Here is a 23,361-nt window from a genome sequence, read left to right on the forward strand (position 1 = left end):
TAAAAAGGGAGCCAGCCAGTTCAGTTGTGGGAGGACAAGGAAGGGAGAAGGACCCACTCTGGGAGCTCTGGAGCAGGGTGCAGCCAGATCCAGACTGGACTGGAGATGGGTAGGGAACCTATTGGGTAGTGCTTACTGAGATAAGCTGAAGCCTAGTTTAGGAAAGAGGGAGATAGGAAGTGACCCAGGGAGGCTGACCCGGGGCACTCCAGAATGAAAGACATTGGACAGACCTCACAGCAGCGGCGCCAATTTTCTCCTGCGCCGGTGGGTGCCCGTGCCTTCCTGGCCCGACCCTGACTCCACCCCATCCCCGCCCATAGCCCCGCCCCCATTCCAACCCCATCCCCAAAGTCCCGCCATAACTCTGCCCCCTCCCTGCCCCTATTGGACCCCTTCTCCAAATCCCCGCCCTGGCCCCGCCTCTTCCCCCAGCACACGACATTCTCCCTTCTCCCCCTTCCCTCCCTGCCCCGCGAATAAGCTGTGTCATGGCAAGGGCTGGGAGGGAGGAGAAGCAGGATGCAGTGGCACACTCGCGGAGGAGAGGGAGGGGGAGGTGAGTTGGAGCAGGGGATGTGGCGGGGCCACGGGGAGCTGCCGGTGGGTGCTCAGCACCCACTAATTTTTTTCCAAGGGTGCTCCAGAGCACCCACGGAGTCAGAGCCTATGCCTCACAGGGCCCTGGGTCAGAACCTGGTAGAGGTGGGAGGGCTTGGGATCCCCTACCTCTCCCATTATGACCTCTAGGTGGAGTGACCACCAGAGACCGCCACCACTAGGTGGTGCACCCCGGACCTGTTCACAGTGCCCTCTGAATATTAATTCATATTCACTAATAAATTTCACACTAGAAACTTCGTCAGTAAAAACCACTGCAAATACTTTTCCACGTAATCACAAAAAAAGGCTTAGTTAGCTCCTCAGGGAGTGTTTCACACCTGCATCCCCCACCCATATTTTCCTTTTACTTATCCCTGTTTTACACCAGTGTATATCTATGGACTGCAGTGGAGTTATTCCTGATTTACATTGGTGGAAGCGAGAGAAGCATGAGAGTAATGATGTCCAGTGCATTTGCAAACATACACACATACAACTACCAACCCACCCAACCATATGTGTACATACTGTGTGTGATGTTACACCCCATATTCTTTATGGAAATATGCTTATGATATAGATATGGCATAACTGAGATATATTTTATGCAAGGTGGGTCTTACAAGGTATCGTCGGAAAGGTTATAATTTACTGAATGTGATTATCCAATTGTATGCATGTGTAACCCACACAGCTCCTGGGTGTGGTGTTCTGTCCCATCTAATGGCACTGAGACCACTTAGAGCGGGAGTTAAATGAGTCTGCTCCACAGCCTTAGCTACCAGCCAGATGGCTTTTAGCTCAGGCAGTAGAGGCTCGTGCACTAACCTCCAGAGTCCCCACGTTCAATCCTGCCCGCCGATGACCGGGGTTTGTCGGCGTTACACATGTATAATTTCTGTATCTAAAGTTAGGAATATTGACTATCTAACAATTCCAACTGTGTGTGTAGTTGGGAGACACCCACCAGACGACAGGCCATCAGCCTTGATGGGCCATTAGGAAGAAACAGTAAGACTTTGAAGATACTAATCTCTCTCCTTCCTGAGAGGTGTCCTGGGGCATAGCTGGGACACTACTAGGTCAGGTGGTCCTGTCACCTGGTACTAAACCCCATCTTGGACTTCTAGTAATTTTCCACTAAAAGGAGGGGGAGGTCAAGACTGGGAAACAAAAGATTCCCGCCTTATATAAATCTTATTTAAGGCTGGGGATTAAGGCAAACAGGACTCTTCTCCATTGCCTTCCAGCCCAAGAAGAAAGGCTGCTGAAAGTACTTGAAGAGACAAAGGAACAGAACAGTGGGAAAGGCGAGGGCTGAGTCCAGACTGAGACATGAGTCTAGTCTGTAAAGAGAAATAACTGGAACTCTAAGCTACAGAAACTGCAACTTGCCTAAAACAACATTTAGGGTGAGAAATTACTTCTTGAAACCCGTCTTTTTAAGATCTTAAGCTTAGTATGCGTGTTTTGTTTTATTTGCTTGGTAATCTGCTTTGTTCTGTTTGCTATCCCTTATAATCACTTAAAATCTTCCTTTTATAGTTAATAAACTTGTTTTTGTAATCACTAGCAGAGAGAGGCACTTCCCTGCAGCCCAGACTTAGACACCTATCTCCGAGAGAGGGGCAGGGCATAGCACCGTGACCCCCCTCTTTGGCATCCCCCATTGGCTAACTTAGACATCTCTCCCCATAACATGCTGGTTTTGAGAATCAGAGACTAAGGTGCCTGTCTCTCCTCTTCATTGTATGGGGAACCTAGGTGCCTAACTCAGGCTTGGTGAATCACAGTGTGTTCCTGTGATTTTCTAGAAACCTAAAAGTTAGGCATTGTTATGCTCAGAGTATCTTTGTGAATCTAGGCTGACACAGGGGACCATTAATGCCAGTGCAGTGCTGGTTTCTGCGAGGAAAATTACGTTTGCTCATTACAAAGACATGTCCTTGTTATAACCAATGACATAGAAGTGAAAGGCTCCATAGTGCAGTCCCCCAAACCACTTCATTCTTCCAGACTCCTTGGAAACTAAATGAACAGTTACCTGTCTGCGAGAGCTGGAGGAGGTGGAAGCCCACTCAGAACTTTGAGCCCAGTGGTAATACATTATACAATACAGTAACTTTCTCCAGAGGGCCTAGCTCTGACCCAAGTATCTTGTGGTGCCAACTGGCAGAGGGCACAGGGGGGCATAAGGGTGCAAGGAATCCTCTGGGTCTGGTATTTACATATCAGTTCACCAAAGAATATCATGTAAGGGTCTCTACTGAGTCACACTGCTCATCATAATCCTTGTGAAATGTATGTGCGAATAATATGGAAGGAGCTATGTACAGATATAGGAAGTTATGTTCTTAAAGCCTTGAAGTTAAAGGCAGGTCACCCAGAAGAAGGGAAGGTCTTTGTCTTGGCTGTACCTTACTAGACAAGAGGGTACCCTTGTTAAATAAGTTTAGGCTCTTGAATGTGTGTTATGATTTTATTTTATCTGTAACCCTTTGGTTCCAATATTTCTGCTTCCTCTCACTGCAATCTCTGTGCTTTGTTAAATACACGTATACTTGCTTTCTCTATAACTAAAGCAAAGTGTTGTGTCTAAGTGGAGCTGTAGTGGCCTATGGGGTAGCTGGTAAGCTGTGTAACACTGTCCTTTGGGAATGGCAGATCTGGGAATTCTGTGAGTGTCCAGTGGATCAAGGGCGGGGCACAGCAGAAAGATGCTCGGAGGACTCAGTGGTTGGTGTGTACCAATTGCTGACCTGCAGAGGGACAGTGGAGCCCGAGTGAGCTGAGCTGGTAGCTGACCCCTGGCAGCCACAGACTGGGCTTCCTTATGCTAAGTGACGGTGGTGGTTAGGTGCCTCACAAACCTGGGTACCTCCGGCCAGCATCACACTAGCTCATGTCACCTGCAGATCTCGTGGTGCTTTACAAAGATAAGTGTCATTATTCTTATTTTACAGATGGGCAAACTGAGTCACAGAGTTGTGTGTGACCCACAGTCTCACTCGGTTATAGTGGCACAACAGGGATTTCTGATTCCCAGACTCATATCTTAACCACAACACTGACTTCACTTATAGGCTTTCTATCAACCTTGAAAGAGTTATGCTCAAGTGGTTGCTTAAATCCACTGTAACCTCTGCAGGTGTATAGAGCCTCTGAAGGGTTCCTAAATGTACATTACACAGGTTAGGATCCTTTTGGATGAAAGAGTCGAGAAATGTACAGTAGTTGTCTCACTGTGGTACAGCAGCTCAGTTTTGCAGACCGTTTATGGGTGTGCTGCCCAGCATTGGAGCTCCCTGAAAGAAATCTGTGTTACACAGCACCTGTTTCTTCAGCATTGAGATCAGGTGTATTCCTTATTAAATGTCCCTAAATAGCCAGATGCAAATGAAAAAAAATATTTAGGGCACAACTTGATTTTCCCAAATTAGCTGAATATCCAACAGAACCCACAAATACACACCGTACTTACAAAAAATGCAAGCAAGCCTTCTCCATCAGAGGGGCAGATCCAGACATACTGTTTTCTCTTGATGCTTCCCCCAGCATCACTTCTGTCTTCTCGGGGCTGAGCCTTAGCCAGCTGGGCCTATCCAGACCCCAGTCTCAGCTAGATACTGAGAGAAACAAGAGATCTACTGGTCTGATTAAAAAGAAATGTCATGATGAGTTCCAGACACATACTGATGCTGTCATCCAAACTATTTCACCGTCTCTTTTCACAGCCTCACGCTGGACAGAAGGAGTGACAGGATGGAGCCTTGTGGCAGACCCCAGAGAGCTTCTAGAGAGCAGAGGCAACCAACACAAACCTGTGCTGTCTTAGGCTATGTCTACACTGGCACTTCCGTCGTTAAAACTAGGGGCAACTAAAGTGTTATGATGATGATATTAGTAATAATTAATAATGTAATAACAATTAATGATTAACGAATCATTATAATAATTTCTCATTAATCTTCCCCCAAAATAAGATGGTGAGAGAGATGGTGATAACCGATGCAATGATCAGCGTAAAGAGCAAGGGCCTAAATATTGCTTTTAAAGAGACCTACAGCCACAATGGTGATGATAGATTAGATAGATAGATACTGTCATCTTGCCCTCCGCCAGACGGGCATTGACAGTTTCTATCAGTAAAGTACACAGCATCTGCCTGTTTCATTTTCAGACACTGCACATGAAAACTATAGTACAGTACAGTAGGTGTTGGTTACATATTTTTCAGCACTTAACCGCACTATTCAAGTATATCTCCAGTGGACAATGCCTGTTTCTTCTAGCTCAGCCATGGACCTGAGTCAATCAGAACTCAGGGACAATTTAGGGGAGAGACTCCATGAAATGTTCAACCATGTCATGAACTCATCAGGCACAGACTGTATTATAGATCAGCTGCGGAAACAGATCACTCAGACTCAGGTGGGGCTGTTGGGAAACGTGTTTCTAATGTTTCCCTTTGGTAGCCCAGTGACCAGGAATCCGTGACCAGTGACTCTACTGGCGTCAGGGACAAGGAACTGAGTTTTCTCCTATATATTGCTCCCATACCCATTATCATCCTACATTATCCGCAGAGAAGAGTATCAAAGGAAACAAGGCTGTGCCACAGGTTTCAAGTAAATTCTTTCTATTCTCTCACCCATGAGTATCCTGTCACTCAAAGAAACCTCCCTAGGGGCTGCTGGAGGATCCCTGTCCCAATTATAGATGACAGAGTCTCTGCCCAGTTGCCTGGGCCAACTGACAAGTGCCCTCTGCAGGGTGCTGTCTACACAAGTGCCCTCCATGATGCCTCCTCTCTGTGTGTTCTGGGAGGTGGGGGAGAATTTCAAGGGCAGTTCTGGGCCTACACTGCCTTAACACGCAAGGGGCAATGCCAGTATTGTGGCAAAGGATGTATTTCTTCCCCTGCAGTTAATATTGCCCATTTCCCTTTCATTTCTGCCACACCTCTGGGTGTCTGTGGTAACTCCAAGTTGTCACTGCAAGCTGAAACGGCTGTTTCGAGTTGTGAGCAACAAGTACATGTATTTCCAAAATTACTACATTTTATAGTCTAGAGAAATGGAGGGGCCACATCTTAATAACTGTGTCTCTTGATGCCCATTCAGGAACGTGACTTCCACTGTTTTAGTCACATAGCTTCTTAATGACACGAAGATTTCAGGGTGTTTAACCATTAGGGTGACCAGATGTCCCGATTTTATAGGATTTTTTTAGGTCTTTTTCTTATATAGGCTCCTATTACCCTCCACCCCATGTCCTGATTTTTCACATTTGCTGTCTGGTCACCCTATTAACCATGTAATCGGTTTTTGATAGGAATACTGCTGGAATTCCTTGTATGAGCATGAAACTGACGTTTTGCTCTAGAAAGGGAGAAGGGTTAAAAGAAGAGGCTCCTGGCTCAGCCCAGAAAAAGAATTTCTGCACATTCATTTACGAGGGGAGACAACCCCTTCCAGCTTCTTGTGCCTGTGTCTTACTGGGAGAAAGCAAGAATTTCCTAGGAGTTTCTTGGATTATCCTGAACACTTCTTTTAATAAAACAACAGAGAAGCTATTATTCTCCAAGTCCCATGTACCATCCAAGTTTGTAACAACCTAACACAACAAGAATACATTAAAATAATTTCATTAAGCACAATTTCGCATCAGTGCTGAAGTCCATCCCCGACATGACTCAGAGCCGAACCTCCCAGAGCTGAATCATCAATCACTGGCTGGGTACAGCTGGTTTCTCTAATCTCTTAGGTTTCTGTTCTCAGGAATAGAAACTCAAAGTGCACCAGTAACACAAGATAGTCTCAGAGGCTATAGTGAGAGAAAGCCATGGCTGCTGGCTGGAATGGAGGTAAAGATGGTGCAGCAATGCATATGTCTGTGTACATGTTTGCAAGTATATACATATATCTGGGCATTCGTGTTTCTATGTCTATACAGTATATATGTACATTTATGTGTGTTCATGCCTATATGAAATTAGGGGCATATATATGTACATGCATCTGTATGACTGTTGTTGATCTATGTATATAAGATATGTATATTTAATAGATACCTCTGGTTTGTTTAGCTCTCTGAGTGTATTTATATGCATATAGTGTTTTTAGTTACGAACCTGTCAGTAAAGACAGACAAAAATCACTGACAGTAAAATGGTTTTCTTACATCAGTACTAAACAGGTATTTCTTACAGAGACAAAAAGGTGAGAGAATACAGCAGAGCGGAGGCAGTCTAGATTCTAAGTTATAGTAGATATACATACTGGTTTTATCAGAGTAAAAACAATGGTTTTTCTTTGTAATTAGTACATCCTATTGAGTCCATCTTTCCTCAAACAGTTCTGATTTTTGTGTCTGTCTATACGTATATGTTTGTGTCTGTCTGTATGGGTTTACCTGTATTAAAAAAACTTGCACCAGTGTCACTAAATAGTGATATTGTGCAAAACCCCCACTCCTGTCTCTGTTCATATGTGTACCTTATGGGCCTGATCCAAACCTATTGATGTCAAGGAGAGTCTTTTCACAGTTTCAGTGGGCTTTGGATCAGGCCCTAGCTTAGGGTTACCATATTTTGAGTGTCCAAAAAGAAGACACTCCACGGGGCCCCGGCCCCACCCCCAGCCCGCCCATGCCCCCGCCCCAACTCCACCCCTTCCCCAAAGTCCCCGCCCAAATTCCGCGGGAAGCCTGAAGCAGGCAGCAGGTAAGCTGGGGGGGGGAGGCGCGGCCCAGTCTGGCCCCCCCCAACCGAGTGGCTCCCTCTGGCGGCTGGCCCCGGCCCCAGCGTCTCCAGCCTGGCTCGGCTTCTGGGGTGCCGGCCCCGGGCCAGCCCCCGTCCGAGCACCCCCGGCCCCCGGCCCGGTCCCAGCCCCCGGCCCAGCATCCCCGGCCCCGGCCCAGGCCCCAGCCCAGCACCCCCGGCCCCGGCCCAGCACCCCCAGCCCCCGGCCCAGCACCCCCGGTCCCGCACCGCCTGGCTCGGCCCGGCCCCGCACCCGCGGGCCAGCCCCCAGCCGAGCACCCCCAGCCCAGCAATGCCGGCCCCGGCCCGGCCCCTGGCCCAGCACCCAGCAGCGCCGTCCCCTCCCTATTTTCCCGGACATGTTCGGCTTTTTGGGATTTCCCCCCGGACGGGGATTTGAGGCCCAAACAGCCGGACATGTCTGGGAAAATCCGGACGTATACTGAATATACTGTTTGTGTGTGGCTGAGCATGTTTTGAAATTCTCTGTGGGCCCCTGTGTGGGCTCTGAGATTTGAGTTGAAAATGTAAAGTGTCATAAAACCAGCGCACAAAGAAACTGCTGATCAAGGAATTTTAATGACATGAGGATTTTTTTATTAAATGTTAGCTTCCGATGATTAGGAGGAAATTAACATTTTCAATGTCTCCTACATTTTTAAATGTTTGTTCTCAATGTTCCTGAGCCATGTTTATCTAGTTTTGCTTTCCAGGTTCTCAGTGCAAATAACAAGAGACTCTTATTTTCTTCCAGAATAGAAATAACCTAAATATAAATCTTGAAAAATCTCAATTTAAAAAAATTAAATTAATAATGATTATTAATTTTATATTCAAATACATATATGGAACAATCCACATTTAAAATAAAAAGAAAGGAAATAGCAGTTCATTAAATATTGGTAGGATCTTACACTTGTAAATGGGAACAGACGGCCTGAGTCTGATTGATTTTAATGAGCTATGCACATGTATTAGATATAATAATAATTATAATTATTATTTCACTATTCCATAGCAAGTAATGGGCATTCCACACACACGGTTACATTAATGGCCGTATTTGGGGCCAGGATGAACCTTTCTCATCCCCACTCTCCTCAGGACACTGCACTTTACCAGGGAGTTTCTTTCCTAAGCAATATTGAATAGGAACTGTCCATTAAGAATAACAAATATAGGCCATGTGATCTTGGGGAGGAGGCATTGGGGGATCTCAGTTTGTCTGCCTTCCCTATGTCTCTCTCTGTGCACCAGGTGACTCTATTCTCTTTCCCACAGATCATGTATCCCGAGGCATCAGGAAGGGGTGAGAATGAAAGCACCATACCCACATTCTCCCAAGATTACAGGCAAAGAGGGAGCTGGAAAGAGTCAAATCTCCCTCCCCTCTCATCAGTGTGATACCTTATTTAACTCTCCTTTTTCCCTGCCTCTCTCTCTTTCCCCCCATTGCTCTCTCTGTGTCTCCCTCTATTCTTCTTTGAGTTCCCCTTTCCATCTATCTCTCCCTCTACCCCATCGCTCTCATTTGTAACTTTTTTTTTTATTGGCAAGCTCTTAGTGATAAAGCTGCAGTCTGTGACTCCTTGGGATCTCTTTCATGTTTCAGGGGGAAGATCTCCCTGGAGGCATTTATGGAGAATTATGACCCAAGTGTCCTTCCCAATGAGATTTACCTGCTCTATGAAATAAAATGGAGCAGTAGCAAAAAGGCCTGGCAGAACTGTTGCCATAACACCCTCATAGAGCATGCTGAAATCTACTTCCTGGAAGATGTCTTTAAAAAGCAAAGATCTGATCCTTCTGACCACTGCTCCATCACCTGGTACATGTCCTGGAGTCCCTGTGGGGACTGCTGCAGGGCAATCAGGCGTTTCCTGAAGGAACAGCCTAATGTGAACCTAGTTATCTATGTAGCACGGCTCTACTTGCACAAAGAGGAACACAATCGTCAGGGTCTACAGAGCCTGGTGAACATTGGAGTGTCCATCCGAGTCATGGACCTCCCAGGTAATGACTCATGGAGTTACAGGGAATGGATGGGATAGAGATGGGACATGGGGCAGTTTGCCTCTAGATCACTAGTTCCAATTCAGCACTGGTCACGGATGGCTCCACTGGGGTTGTAGAATGGACTCTGGAATCTTTTCACTTCTAGGTCAGTGGCTCCAGTCTGGCCCCAAGCCTTGGGGGATAGTGCAATGGGATTCAGAGCTTTTTCCCTTCAGGTCTCTGGTTTCAAACTTTCCCCTGAGTGTCAGTGACCAAAAGCCAGTAGCTGACAGCCATTTTTTGACCTATTTGAAATGTGCTGGTGTTTGCAGTCCAGTTCCTGACAGTACAGATAAAAATCACTAAAATCTCCACCCCTGCTGGCACTTGCTGATCCCCTTGTCTCAGCAGAGAGGCTGGGGCATAAATGAGCCATGAAGAGTCAAGGCCCCTTTTACTGCTAGAGGCAGGAACTGAGAGCTGAGGCACACTGCTGAGCCATGTGCGTGGGTGAAGCTGGTATGACACTGCCGCTGTCTCTAGTGGTCTATTCAGGGAATAAACAGAGAACATCAGCCTCCTTCCCGGCGCAGTCTGTCTGCCATCTTTCAATTTCATTTGAGAACATAGTATTGTATTTAAATGTAAGGGGATGGCTTTGCAGCTTTTTTCTAATCTACCCCCAGAGTAAAATCAGCTCACCCACTGATAGTGTGATACTGCTGCTAATCATGAAGAAATAGATGATATTTTACTCTCCCCTCAATACATAAATGACTTGTCCCAGGCGAATAAGTGAGTGAAATTTTGCAAGGCTGGTTTAATTAGACCTTCCCTGGATGGAAACATGGAAAAGGCCAGGATAACATGAGGCCCAAGTGCTGTAGTGTCCTCAGCTGGTCCTGCCTAAGGGTGACCTAGCAGAAGCATTCTGCATGGCTCAAATTAGTCTCGCTCCCCTGAGATTGACTGACCTTTGTGTATACTGAGTCCACTGATACCTCCTTCAGCACATGACTGATTTGCTCCATTTTCCCAGCTTATAGCTACTGTTGGAGAACATTTGTTGATGAGGAGGACAAGGATGAAGATGATTATTGGCCCAGGCACTTTGCTCCATGGATAATGCTATATTCTCTTGAACTCCAGTCCATCCTTCAGGTCAGTGGAACTTTAGGGAGGGGAAAATTACATGCAAAAATGATCCAGAATCATATGCAGAACCCAGTGTCTGAGCAGGACAGTTCCTTGACCTCCTTGGAAATCTCAGTGATTCTGAGAGCCTCTCTCCTGCAGATGAGCTGTAACACACAGTGACTTCCAAATGAGCTCATGAGGACACTAACACTGTATTGGAAATCTCTCAGTGCCTGAGGAGATCAAAGGGCTGGTTGGTTGGAGGAGAAAAAGGCTCTTCACACCTTGGTGGAGTTTAAACACCTCTGTGGTTTGCTTTATTGCAAAACAGCATAAATGTAAAAGTCCTGTCCCTTTCAGGGTCAAAAACAACAGGGTTTTTCCTCAGCCCAAGTACAAAGCAAGTTCTAGAGCACGACTAGACAAATTCCAGACAGAGAAATCCCGCAGTTCTTCTCTTCCCTTGCAGCCCATCCTCAACCTAGAGACCCTTCTTCCTGAACCTCCCTTGCAGACACAGCTTCCAACACTACACTGCACATCCTTCTCTCAGAGTCCATCTACACTAGCAAAACTGTAGTCAGGTCTCCCATCCCCCCAGCAGAGCTGATTAACCCCTTTCCTTGCCAACATCTGGACGGGTTTATATTCCCTCCTAGTAACAGGGCCATTGAATGTTTCATTGAACTCCCCTGAAGTCTCTCCCCTTTCCAAATCACCCCATGTCACAGGGTGATCTGTAATACATTGTCAGGGCGTGATGGGAAGAGCCGGCCAATAAATGATATTTTCATCCCATGGGAAATTCCAAGATGTGTTTTCATTCTGCATTAGAACAAACCTGAGACCTTTTCAGTTTTTGTGTGAAAACCACAAGGAGATGGAAGAGAATGAGCGAGAGCACCCTCCCGAGAGTAGCCATCAGCCCCGTGTGTAAGGCCCTCACACACTCCTCTGGGATACCCAGGCTGTGTCTACACTACAAGTGATGCAGCGGCACTGAGGCAGCACTGCAGATACATTGTTGTAGCTCTGTAACATAGACACTACGGTGATGGAAAGGGGGTTTCTGTTGCCGTGGTAAAATTACCCCCACAAGAGGCAGTAGCTATGTCGACAGGAGAATTGTTTCATCAATCTCACTGCATTTATAGTGGGGGATAGTTTCATCTGAGTACGTCATGCACTGTATAACATTTTTCACAGTTTTAGGTGTAATCTAGGTCCTAGGTTTAAATCCCTGCTCCTGATTGAGACATAGCAGGGACTTGAACCTGAGTCTCTCATACCCCAGGGGAATGTTTAAACCACCAGGCCTTTGGCTATTCTGGGGTGGAGTCTCGGTCTCCCTCTCCTCTCCCCCCCTTTTGTTTTTTCTTTTCCCATGGTGGTCCTGAGAGACATTCCCAACAAAATTTCTTCACAACCGATATGTTTCCACAAAATGTTCTGGATTTGACAAATCAACATTTTCCGATGAATAACCGTTTAGTTGGAATACTCCCAACCAGATCTAATGATGAGTCCCTGTGACCATTAAACATGCCTGGGAACCCTTTGTAATTTGCTCTGGTTTTGAATGAGCTTTGAAGCAATTAATATTTTAGGTGATTGCAGTTACAGTGAGTTCCTCCCAGGTCCATTAAATCCCAGAGTGAGTCTAGAGTGCAAATGTTAAGCTGCCAACCTCCAGAAAAGAAATTAACTTCAGTTGTTGCTTTTCTCACCAGAACATTCTGTCTTGCTTAGAGATTTCAACAGGTGAGAACCAGATTCCAGTTTTCAGCCTCTGTGTAGAAGATGATCAACAGAAAAGAGCACTCACATCCACCAATCCCCGATAGCCGCCAGTATCCTGGCCTGGGCAGCCAACCAGTCTCTGGATGCCATGAGTGTCTTGAACCAGGCCATCATGGGGGAGGGGTGTTAACACTAGAATGTTTAATCATTCCAATTTGATTTAGTTACTCTTAGCCATTTCCTTGCCATTAGTTCAGCTTGTAGCCTTTTGAAAAGTGAATCACGTTTAAATGTTTAATGTCATACAGTGACTGGGTCATGTTAACACCTGTGACTCAGTGTAATGGTTTATTCCATCACAGTTACCACAGGAATATCTTGCTTATTCTGCAGCCAATGCTGTTTCACCAAATGAAACATAACTCATTATTCATTTACATATATAGCGACCTTAGAGAGGATTTATTCTCCGGGGTTATTTGTTTGAATTATTTTTCTCTTGATAGATTTCTAGGTTTTACTTTCTGTGTCATTTGTGAACATAACATTTGAATAAAAATCTATAATCTAAGGAAGTACTGCCTTTGTTTGTATGTTCATTTTCAAAATGTAATTCATGTGGTACTGCTTAATATACTGTTCTAGGAATTCATTAAGTGGGAGGAGGAAGAGTCTGGTGATCAGTCTTAAAATGAACTGACCTTCCAAAATTTAGCTTTTCAAGCCCATAATTTTCCTCTAGGCCTTCACCTGGTCCTCCTACTCCCTATATTGCCTTTCTTTGTGAGATCATAGAAGGCTGGTCTCATCCCACACACATCACATACACCTACTTCAATATAAAGCAATCCGATATAATACAAATTCGGATATAATGCGATAAAGCAGCGCTCCGGGGGGCGGGGCTGCGCACTCTGGCGGATCAAAGCAAGTTCTATATAATGCGGTTTCACCTATAACGCGGTAAGATTTTTTGGTTCCTGAGGACAGCGTTATAGCGAGGTAGCGGTGTATATGCAGACTTTAACATGCATTTATACAGAGAAGACACAGCACTGGGCAAGGACTGCAAATCCTTGCAAAGAATCTTCCCAGCTATTGTAACCCTAGACGCTCCCAGCAGACTGATGCTGGGGTTAGGGAGCTCCCAGTTATTCCATTCCTGGCCTCTCTCAGCAGAAAGTGATGTGCAGAAAAGAGCAGGAAGTTCAGAGCAACTCTATTTCCAGCTGTTGCAGCTACAGGTGCTATAGGGCCCAGTGTTTTGAAGTGGATTTGCCAAGGAAGCTATGGCTGAAAAACAAACTACAAGATCCAAGTGAAACTTTTCCCTTCTCTATATGTCTGTGTGTGCCTCTCCTCATCTCTTCAATCCCCACAATGTCTATCTCTATCACGCACACAAACACACACGCAACGAAACCTCCCTAGAGGTTTTGGGGAGTTTCTCCCATCCCTTACTGGAGATCATCAAAGCTCCACACTCTCTTTAGTGCAGTTGACCAGTTCCGACTATGTGTCTGAGATGCCTCATAAGGTGTCCCTATATTGAAGTCTGAGATATATTTCATTTCACCTCCCTTACATCCCAGGTAATACACTGAGCAGAAAGGAGGAAGTGCCCTTTGAGCTCTGAAGTTTCAGTGACCAGCAATAGGAACTGAAAGAACAAAATTTAATAAACAGTCCAAGAGGCTGGAGAGATAGCCAAAAGAACTCAGGGCTTCTGACTCAGAGAGAGAGAGAGAGAGAGAGAGAGAGATATTATTCGTGTGTTACTGGGTGAGTGTGCTTCTGTGCATGTGTGTGTCTATATTCAATGGTGTTTACAGTTACATGTGTGTTTGTGTTTGCTGCATAGGGTTAAAGCAGTGAGTGTGTTTCTGATTGTATAGTTGCATGCACCTCTCCATGTGCTTGTGTATGAAATATAAATATGCCTAGTGTGACCGGTTAGACCTCCCTCAAGTGCAGATTTCCTCTGGAAATTACAACCAAAATAATATTGTCTTGTGCTGTAGAGAAATCCTACAATGTAAACTCATAAATTCATCCCCACCCTCAGTGTGGAGGAAGAAATGCTCAACTTCTTGCCCACCCCTTGCCTAGTTAGAAATTGCACAACCTGGGTTTAATAATAAACAAAAACAAGTTTATTAACTATAAAAGGAAGATTTTAAGTGATTATAAGGGATAGCAAACAGAACAAAGCAGATTACCAAGCAAATAAAACAAAACACGCATACTAAGCTTAAGATCTTAAAAAGACGGGTTTCAAGAAGTAATTTCTCACCCTAAATGTTGTTTTAGGCAAGTTGCAGAGTTTCTGTAGCTTAGAGTTCCAGTTATTTCTCTTTACAGACTAGACTCGTGTCTCAGTCTGGACTCAGCCCTCGCCTTTCCCACTGTTCTGTTCCTTTGTTTCTTCAGGTACTTTCAGCAGCCTTTCTTCTTGGGCTGGAAGGCAATGGAGAAGAGTCCTGTTTGCCTTAATCCCCAGCCTTAAGTAAGATTTATATAAGGCGGGAATCTTTTGTTTTCCAGTCTTGACCTCCCCCTCCTTTTAGTGGAAAATTACTAGAAGTCCAAGATGGGGTTTAGTACCAGGTGACAGGACCACCTGACCTAGTAGTGTCCCAGCTATGCCCCAGGACACCTCTCAGGAAGGAGAGAGATTAGTATCTTCAAAGTCTTACTGTTTCTTCCTAATGGCCCATCAAGGCTGATGGCCTGTCGTCTGGTGGGTGTCTCCCAACTACACACACAGTTGTAATTGTTAGATAGTCAATATTCCTAACTTTAGATACAGAAATGATACATGTATAACGCCGACAAACTCCGGTCATCGGTGGGCAGGATTGAACGTGGGGACTCTGGAGCTTAAAGCATGAGCCTCTACTGCCTGAGCTAAAAGCCAACTGGCCGGTAGCTAAGGCTGTGGAGCAGACTCATTCAACTCCCGCTCTAAGTGGTCTTGGTGCCATTAGATGGGACGGAACACCACACCCAGGAGCTGTGTGGGTTACACATGCATACAATTGGATAATCACATTCAGTAAATTATAACCTTTCCAACGATACCTTGTAAAACCCATCTTGCATAAAATATATCTCAGTTATGCCATATCTATATCATAAGCATATTTCCATAAAGAATATGGGGTGTAACATCACACACAGTATGTACACATATGGTTGGGTGGGTTGGTAGTTGTATGTGTGTATGTTTGCAAATGCACTGGACATCATTACTCTCATGCTTCTCTCGCTTCCACCAATGTAAATCAGGAATAACTCCACTGCAGTCCATAGATATACACTGGTGTAAAACAGGGATAAGTAAAAGGAAAATATGGGTGGAGGATGCAGGTGTGAAACACTCCCTGAGGAGCTAACTAAGCCTTTTTTTGTGATTACATGGAAAAGTATTTGCAGTGGTTTTTACTGACGAAGTTTCTAGTGTGAAATTTATTAGTGAATATGAATTAATATTCAGAGGGCACTGTGAATAGGTTTGGGGTGCACCACCTAGTGGTGGCGGTCTCTGGTGGTCACTCTACCTAGAGGTCATAATGGGAGAGGTAGGGGATCCCAAGCCCTCCTACCTCTACCAGGTTCTGACCCAGGGCCCTGTGAGGCATAGGCGCTGACTCCGTGGGTGCTCTGGAGCACCCTCGGAAAAAAATTAGTGGGTGCTGAGCACCCACCGGCAGCTCCCCGTGGCCCCGCCCCACCCCCTGCTCCAACTCACCTCTGCCTCTGTCTCCTCTGTGAGTGTGCCACTGCATCGTGCTTCTCCTCCCTCCCAGCCCTTGCCATGGCACAGCTTATTCGCGGGGCAGGGCGGGAGGGGGGAGAAGGGAGAATGTTGCGCGCTTGGGGAAGAGGCGGGGCCAGGGCGGGGATTTGGGGAAGAGATCCAATAGGGGCAGGGAGGGGGCAGAGTTAGGGCGGGACTTTGGGGATGGGGTTGGAATGGGGGCGGGGCCAGGGTGGGGATGGGGTGGAGTCAGGGTGGGGCCAGGGGCGGGGAGGCACGGGCACCCACCGGCGCAAGAGAAAGTTGGTACCACTGCTGTGAGGTCTGTCCAATGTCTTTCATTCTGGAGTGCCCCGGGTCATCCTCCCTGGGTCACTTCCTACCTCCCTCTTTTCTACAGTAGGCTTCAGCTTACCTCAGTAAGCACTACCCAATAGGTTGCCTACCCATCTCCAGTCCAGTCTGGATCTGGCTGCATCTTGCTCCAGAGCTCCCAGAGTGGGTCCTTCTCTCTGCCCTGTCCTCCCCTAACTGAACTGGCTGGCTCCCTTTTTAACCCAGCCTCCAAGCAAAGCATGCTGGGCACAGACATGGGGGTGGGGCCTCCTCAGCCCAGAGCTGCTCTTTGACCTTTTTCTGTCCAGTGAGGGGTTTATACACCCCGTCACAAGTGCCTAAAGCTGAGAATTTCCAAACGGTTTCATATTTAATTATAATATCATTTTATAGCTATTTTTGTAAGAGGGGAATAACTCGTTATTTATTAAATAGTAATAAAATCTTAATTTCTTTCTGGTCATAACCACTGGAGCAAAGATAAGTGTAGCGAAGTAACCTGTCAAATGTAAAAATAACATACATAGATTCATTTCCAACTCATTGTAGCTATGCTAAAACACACACTATTGACATAAACGGGCCTTAACTTGGATATTCTTCAAGTAACAGAATCATATGATCAGTGCATGTATTGTTCACTGTAACAAATGTCACTGTGGCAGGGCTGGGGTAAAACCCCTGGAATGCCCTGCCAAAATGCTGGCCAAGCCCTGCTTTCTGGTAGGGAAGCCAGGTGCAGGGGCCTGGGCAGCCAGCAGAGAGCCCAGCTGCAGGCCCTAACGAGGGCCAGCCCACTGCAATGACTTGAGCTAAGTAGCGACAGCTGGACTGAGGACAGGCGGGGCTATAAAAGCCCTGAGGAAAGCTCAGGCAGGAGGCTAGCCTGGGAGGGGATAGTAGGTGTACATCTTTGTCTCCTCACCAAAGGCAAGGAGCCTCACGGGCCAGGAGACCCTGGGAAGGGTCTGACTGGGGATGGCTGTTGGGGGAATAAGGGGGACTACACAATTGCACTGTAAATAAAGACACAAGGGTGAAGCACCAAGAAGGGGTGGGGACTCTTTATTGAACCAGCCAATACAGGGCACAGGCTCGAGAGGGCGGAGACCTGTGCGGACTCTGTGACAGTCACTGTAGCAAAGTTATGTTTCATGGATATTGTAGCTATAGTGTAATTAGTACAGAGGATGTGAGGGCAGGTGTATCTATACAAAAACATTGCTCCGTTGTAGCTATCGCGATCCTAGGAAGATCAATTTAATAAAGCTCCATCGAGGGAGGAGCAGAGAAGTTGGTCCTTACTTGGACAGTGCTGTACTGAGCTATCCAGCGCATGTATTTTATATCTAGCTCCCAAGGAGGGAGGCTCACTAGAAATACAGACATGGCTAAACAGGCCAACTTTCTCAAAATTGAGTAACACTGACTTCGGGGGGAGCTGCAGTAGCTCAGCACCTCTGAAAATCAGGCCATCTAGTGAAGTGTATGCATTTAGGAGCCTAGCTTTAGGCACCTATGTCTAAAAATGTTAGCCATAGAGACAGAGAAGGAAGGATGGATGGATGGATGGATAGATAGACAGTAATTATCTTGTAACTGCAGTGCGTATAATATATCCATGTTAGCTTTGTGAATGCAAACCCAGTAGCCAAATACCTTTACTTCATGAACATTGGAGTCTATGCTGAGCATGTAAACTGAGGGTATGTCTACACTACGGGATTAATCCGAATTTACAGAATTCGAATTTTGGAAACAGATTGTATAAAGTCGAATATATGTGGCCACACTAAGTACATTAATTCGGCGGTGTGCGTCCATGTTCCGGGGCTAGCGTCGATTTCTGGAGCGTTGCACTGTGGGTAGTTATCCCATAGCTATCCCATAGTTCCCGCAGTCTCCCCCACCCATTGGAATTCTGGGTTGAGATCCCAGGGCCTGATGGGGCAAAAAACATTGTCGCAGGTGGTTCTGGGTACAGCTTCACCCCTCCCTCCATGAAAGCAATGGCAGACAACCATTTCGCGCCTTTTTTCCTGGGTGAACACTGCAGACTCCATACCATGGCAAGCATGGAGCCCGCTCAGCTCAAGACAGCAGTCATGAACATTGTAAACACCTCACGCATTCTCTTGCAGTTTATGCTGAACCAGGACCAGAAAAACGAGGCGAGGAGGAGGCGGCGACGGCAGCGCAGTGACAAGAGTGATGAGGACATGGACATGGACACAGAATTCTCTCAAACCGCGGGCCCCAGTGCTTTGGAGATCATGTTGTTAATGGGGCAGGTTCTATCCATGGAATGCCGATTCTGGGCCTGGGAAATAAGCACAGACTGGTGGGACTGCATAGTGTTGCAGGTGTGGGACGATTCCCAGTGGCTGTGAAACTTTCGCATGCGTAAGGGCACTTTCATGGAACTTTGTGACTTGCTGTACCCTGCCCTGAAGCGCCAGAATACCAAGGTGAGAGCAGCTCTCACAGTTCAGAAGCGAGTGGCGATAGCCCTGTGGAAGCTTGCAACGCCAGACAGCTACCAGTCAGTCGGGAATCAATTTGGAGTGGGCAAATCTACTATGGGGGCTGCTGTGATGCAAGTAGCCAAAGCAATCACTGAGCTGCTGCTATGAAAGGTAGTGACTCTGGGAAATGTGCAGGTCATAGTGGATGGCTTTGCTGCAATGGGATTCCCTAACTGTGGTGGGGCGATAGATGGAACCCATATCCCTATCTTGGCACCGGAGCACCAGGGTACCCAGTACATAAACCGCAAGGGGAACTTTTCAATGGTGCTGCACTGCAAGAACTGGTGGATCACAAGGGACGTTTCACCAACATCAACGTGGGCTGGCCGGGAAGGGTTCATGACGCTAGCATCTTCAGGAACACTACTCTGTTTAAATGGCTGCAGCAAGGGACTTACTTCCCAGACCAGAAAATAACCGTTGGGGATGTTGAAATGCCAATAGTTATTCTTGGGGACCCAGCCTACCCCTTAATGCCATGGCTCATGAAGCCATACACCGGCAGCCTGGACAGGAGTCAGGAGCTGTTCAACTACAGGCTGAGCAAGTGCAGAGTGGTGGTAGAATGTACATTTGGACGTTTAAAAGGTCGCTGGCGATCGTTACTGACTCGCTCAGACCTCAGCCAAACCAATATCCCCATTGTTATTGCTGCTTGCTGTGTGCTCCACAATCTCTGTGAAAGGGGGAGACCTTTATGGCGGGGTGGGAGGCTGAGGCAAATCGCCTGGCTGCTGATTACGCGCAGCCAGACACCAGGGCAATTAGAAGAGCACACCAGGAAGCGCTGCGCATCAGAGAAGCTTTGAAAACCAGTTTCATATCTGGCCAGGCTACAGTGTGAAATTTCTGTTTGTTTCTCCTTTATGAAAACCTGCCCCCTTTATTGACTCATTCTCCGTAAGGAACCCACCCTCCCCCTTCAATCACAGCTTGCTTTCAAAGGAAATAAAGTCACTATCGTTTAAAAATCATTTATTCTTTATTAATTGATTATAAAAAGAGGGAGAGAACCCGGGTGGGGTTTGGGAGGAGGATCGGCGGGAAGGAAAAGGCCACTAAAAAAAGGTTAAAAAAATGACAGCCTTTCGCTGGGAGGGTGCACAGAGCCTCCCCCGCCCCCCGCGTTCTTACACATCTGGGTGAGAAGGCTATGGAACATGGGGAGGGGGGTTATACAGGGGCTGTAGCGGCACTCTGTTATCCTCCTGCCATTCCTGAAGCTCCACCAGACGCCGGACCATGTCTGTTTGCTTACGCAGCAGCCCCAGCGTTGCATCCTGCCTCCTCTGATCTTCCTGCCGCCACCTCTCATCTCGAGCGTCTCTCCTCTCCTCACGTTGGTCCCTCCTGTCCTCACGTTGGTCCCTCATGTCCTCACGTTCACTGGCATCTTTCCTATACTTTGAAACCGTGTCCTTCCACTCATTCAGATGAGCTCTTTCACTGCGGGTGCATTCCATAATTTCCGCAAACATCTCGTTGCGCGTCCTCTTTTCCCGATGCCTTATCTGAGATAGCCTTCGGGACAGAGGAGGGAGGCTTGAAAAATTTGCAGCTGCTGGAGGGAGGGGGAAAAGGAGAGAATTTTTTAAAAAGATACATTTTACAGAAGAATGCTTATACTCTTTCATGGTGACCAACACTATTCACATTACATAGCACATGTGATTTCTGTGCAAGGTTACATTTTGCCTATTATTATTGAGTGCCTGTGGCTTTGCTGCTAGAGATCACAGACGCAGGTCCGGGCAACAGAATTCGGCTTGCATGCGGCCATGGTAAGCCATTTGTCTTTCGGCTTCTGTGCCCTCCTTTCCCACATACCAAGCAAAACCCGTTGAGTGGTGCGGTTTTCCTGTTAACCTTCAACAGCAGAAAACAAACTAACCCCCCCCATCCAATTCTCTGGATGATCGCTTTATCCCTCCCCCCACCACGTGGCTGGTATCAGGGAAGATCCCTGTAGGAACCAAACTAACACCCACCCCCCGCCATGAATTCTCTAGGATGATCACTTTACCCCTCCCTCCACCGCATGGCTGGTATCAGAGAAGATCCCTGCTAGCCAAACGCGAAAAGCTCAGGGCCAATTCCCGTGTCCCCCTTTCCCCCCCCCCACGCTTGGCTAACTGCAGGGAAGGATTTCTTTTCAGCCACAGGCAAACAGCCCAGTAGGAACAGCCACCTCTGTCCCCTTAATTAAATTCCCGTATTTCAACCAGGTTATCATGAGCAATATCACTCTCCTGAGGATTACACAGCGAGATAAAGAACGGATGTTGCTTGAATGCCAGCAAACACCGGGATGATACGCTGCCAGGCTTTGTCATGCAACGATACCAGATTACTTGCTACTAGCATGGCGTGGTCAAGTGTCCTACCAGGAGGACGGAATAAGGCTGCACTGCCCAGAAACCTTGTGGCAAGGCTTTTGGAGTACCTCCAGGAGAGCTTCATGGAGATGTCCCTGGAGGATTTCCGTTCCATCCCCAGACACGTTAACAGACTTTTCCAGTAGCTTTACTGGCCGCGAATGCATCCCAAGTCCTCAGGGCAAAGTAATCATTAAAAAACGCTTGCTTTTAAAACAAGTTTTATATTTTAAAAGGTAAACTCACCTGAGGTCCCTTCCATTGGGTCATGGACTTGGATACTGGCTTGGGAGGGTACTTCACTCAGGCTGAGAAAAAGATCCTGGCTGTTGGGGAGAACGGAGTGCTGTGTGCTCTCCGCAAGCTCGTCCCCCTCCTCCTCCTCCTCTTCCCCATCCGCAGAATCCTCAGATGTGGCTGATGAGATTACCCCCGCCTCAGAATCCACGGTCAGAGGTGGGGTAGTGGTGGCGGCCCCCCCTAGAATTGCATGCAGCTCGGCATAGAAGCGGCATGTCCGCGGCTCTGACCCGGAGCGACCGTTTGCCTCCTTTGTTTTTTGATAGGCTTGTCTGAGCTCCTTGACTTTCATGCAGCACTGATCTGAGTCCCTATTGAGGCCTCTCTCTATCATGCCCTTGGAGATTTTTTCAAAAGTTCTAGCATTTCGTCTTTTCGAACGAAGTTCTGCTAGCACTGAATCCTCTCCCCATATAGCGATCAGATCCAGTACCTCCCGTACGGTCCATGCTGGTGCTCTTTTTCGATTAACGGCCTGCATGGTTACCTGTGCTGATGAGCTATCTGTGGTCACCTGTGCTCTCCACGCTGGGCAAACAGGAAATAAAATTCAAATGTTTGCAGGGCTTTTCCTGTCTACCTGGCCAGTGCATCCGAGTTCAGATTGCTGTCCAGAGCGGTCACAATGGTGCACTGTGGGATAGCTTCCGGAGGTCAATACTTTCGAATTGCAGCCACACTAACCCTAATTCGAAATGACAATATCGATTTTGGCGCTACTCCGCTCGTCAGGGAGGAGTACAGAAATTGATTTTAAGAGCCCTTTATTTTGAAATAAATGGCTTCATTGTGTGGATGGGTGCAGGGTTAATTAAATTTAACACTGCTAAATTCGAATTAAACTCATAGTGTAGACCAGGCCTGAGATGAGGGATTTGCACATTTAAGGAAATAAGACTGAGTGACAAGCTCTCTGCAATGCTTTGCTCTCTATTCCCTGCAAGTCAAGTTAGCAAGAAATTTATGAGTAGTGGGGAACAATCCTGCACTGTCCCAAGGACATGAACTGGATGATCTATCAGATGTGATCCTATAACATAGTTCATTATGACCGTGTTGAGGAGATGCTTTCACTAGCGTTTCTGTGTGATGAGGTTAAAACATCAACTGCAAAAATCCTATCAACTGTGATATAATTTCTAAAGCAGAAAAATAAAAATCATAAGCAATTAAAAAGGAGAATGCAGTAACATCAAACAATGCAAGTCATGTCTGACAGAATGCCCAGTCATGGGAGGTCCTCACTTTCCTCCATCAGATCGAGGGTACCAGAATTGCTCCCTCTTTCAATTGTGCTTCCTCAGTGTTAAGGTGGATAGAGCTCTGGCAATCACCTGGATGCAATCAAAGCCGATGGCAGTCAGAGCTAATCATTAATTACATGATGAGTAGTCAGGTGTATCTTTGACAGAATCCACTCTCTGGGGATTAAAGTAAAAATAACAACAGACAGTTCCTTGGATACCAGGGTGACTTATCTGCTCTATGAAATCAGCTGTGGCAGCAACACTGAGACATGAAGAAACTGGTGCCCGAACACCTGCACCTGGCATGCTGAAATCAAAGGAGACTGGAAAAGTGAAGAAGTTTGGGGGACTGCACTAAGGAGCCTTTCACTTCTATGTCACGGCTATAAGAAGGACATTGGTTTGTAGTGAAGAAAAGTCATTTTCCTCACAGAAACCAGCACTGCACTGGGCATTAATGGTCCCCTTTGTCAGCTCCTGTGTCAAGTTAGCCAAAGACAGAGGGTGTGCTAAATCCTGCCCCTCTCTTGGAGATAGGTGCCTAAGTCTGGGCTGCAGGGAGGTGCCTCTTTCTGGC

At 46.7% G+C, this 23,361-nt stretch overlaps 1 protein-coding gene across 2 annotated transcripts; it reads left to right on the top strand.

Annotated features, from left to right (window-relative positions):
* The first annotated feature begins 6,380 nt into the window (after window positions 1-6,380).
* Window positions 6,381-12,813, top strand: LOC128830508 (C->U-editing enzyme APOBEC-1-like). Of its 2 annotated transcripts, none has more exons than XM_054016351.1 (5): window positions 6,381-6,469; window positions 8,648-8,675; window positions 8,979-9,379; window positions 10,401-10,522; window positions 12,229-12,813. In XM_054016351.1, exons 1-5 carry the CDS (start codon window positions 6,448-6,450, stop codon window positions 12,340-12,342), a joined length of 687 nt encoding a protein of 228 aa, XP_053872326.1. In that variant the 5' UTR covers window positions 6,381-6,447; the 3' UTR covers window positions 12,343-12,813. The 2 variants fall into 2 exon arrangements, with proteins under 2 accessions (XP_053872326.1, XP_053872327.1); XM_054016352.1 differs by having other exon boundaries at window positions 12,248-12,813.
* Window positions 12,814-23,361: the final 10,548 nt, after the last annotated feature.

This window comes from Malaclemys terrapin, chromosome 1 (genome assembly GCF_027887155.1).
Source record: "Malaclemys terrapin pileata isolate rMalTer1 chromosome 1, rMalTer1.hap1, whole genome shotgun sequence".
Lineage (NCBI taxonomy): Eukaryota > Metazoa > Chordata > Testudines > Emydidae > Malaclemys > Malaclemys terrapin.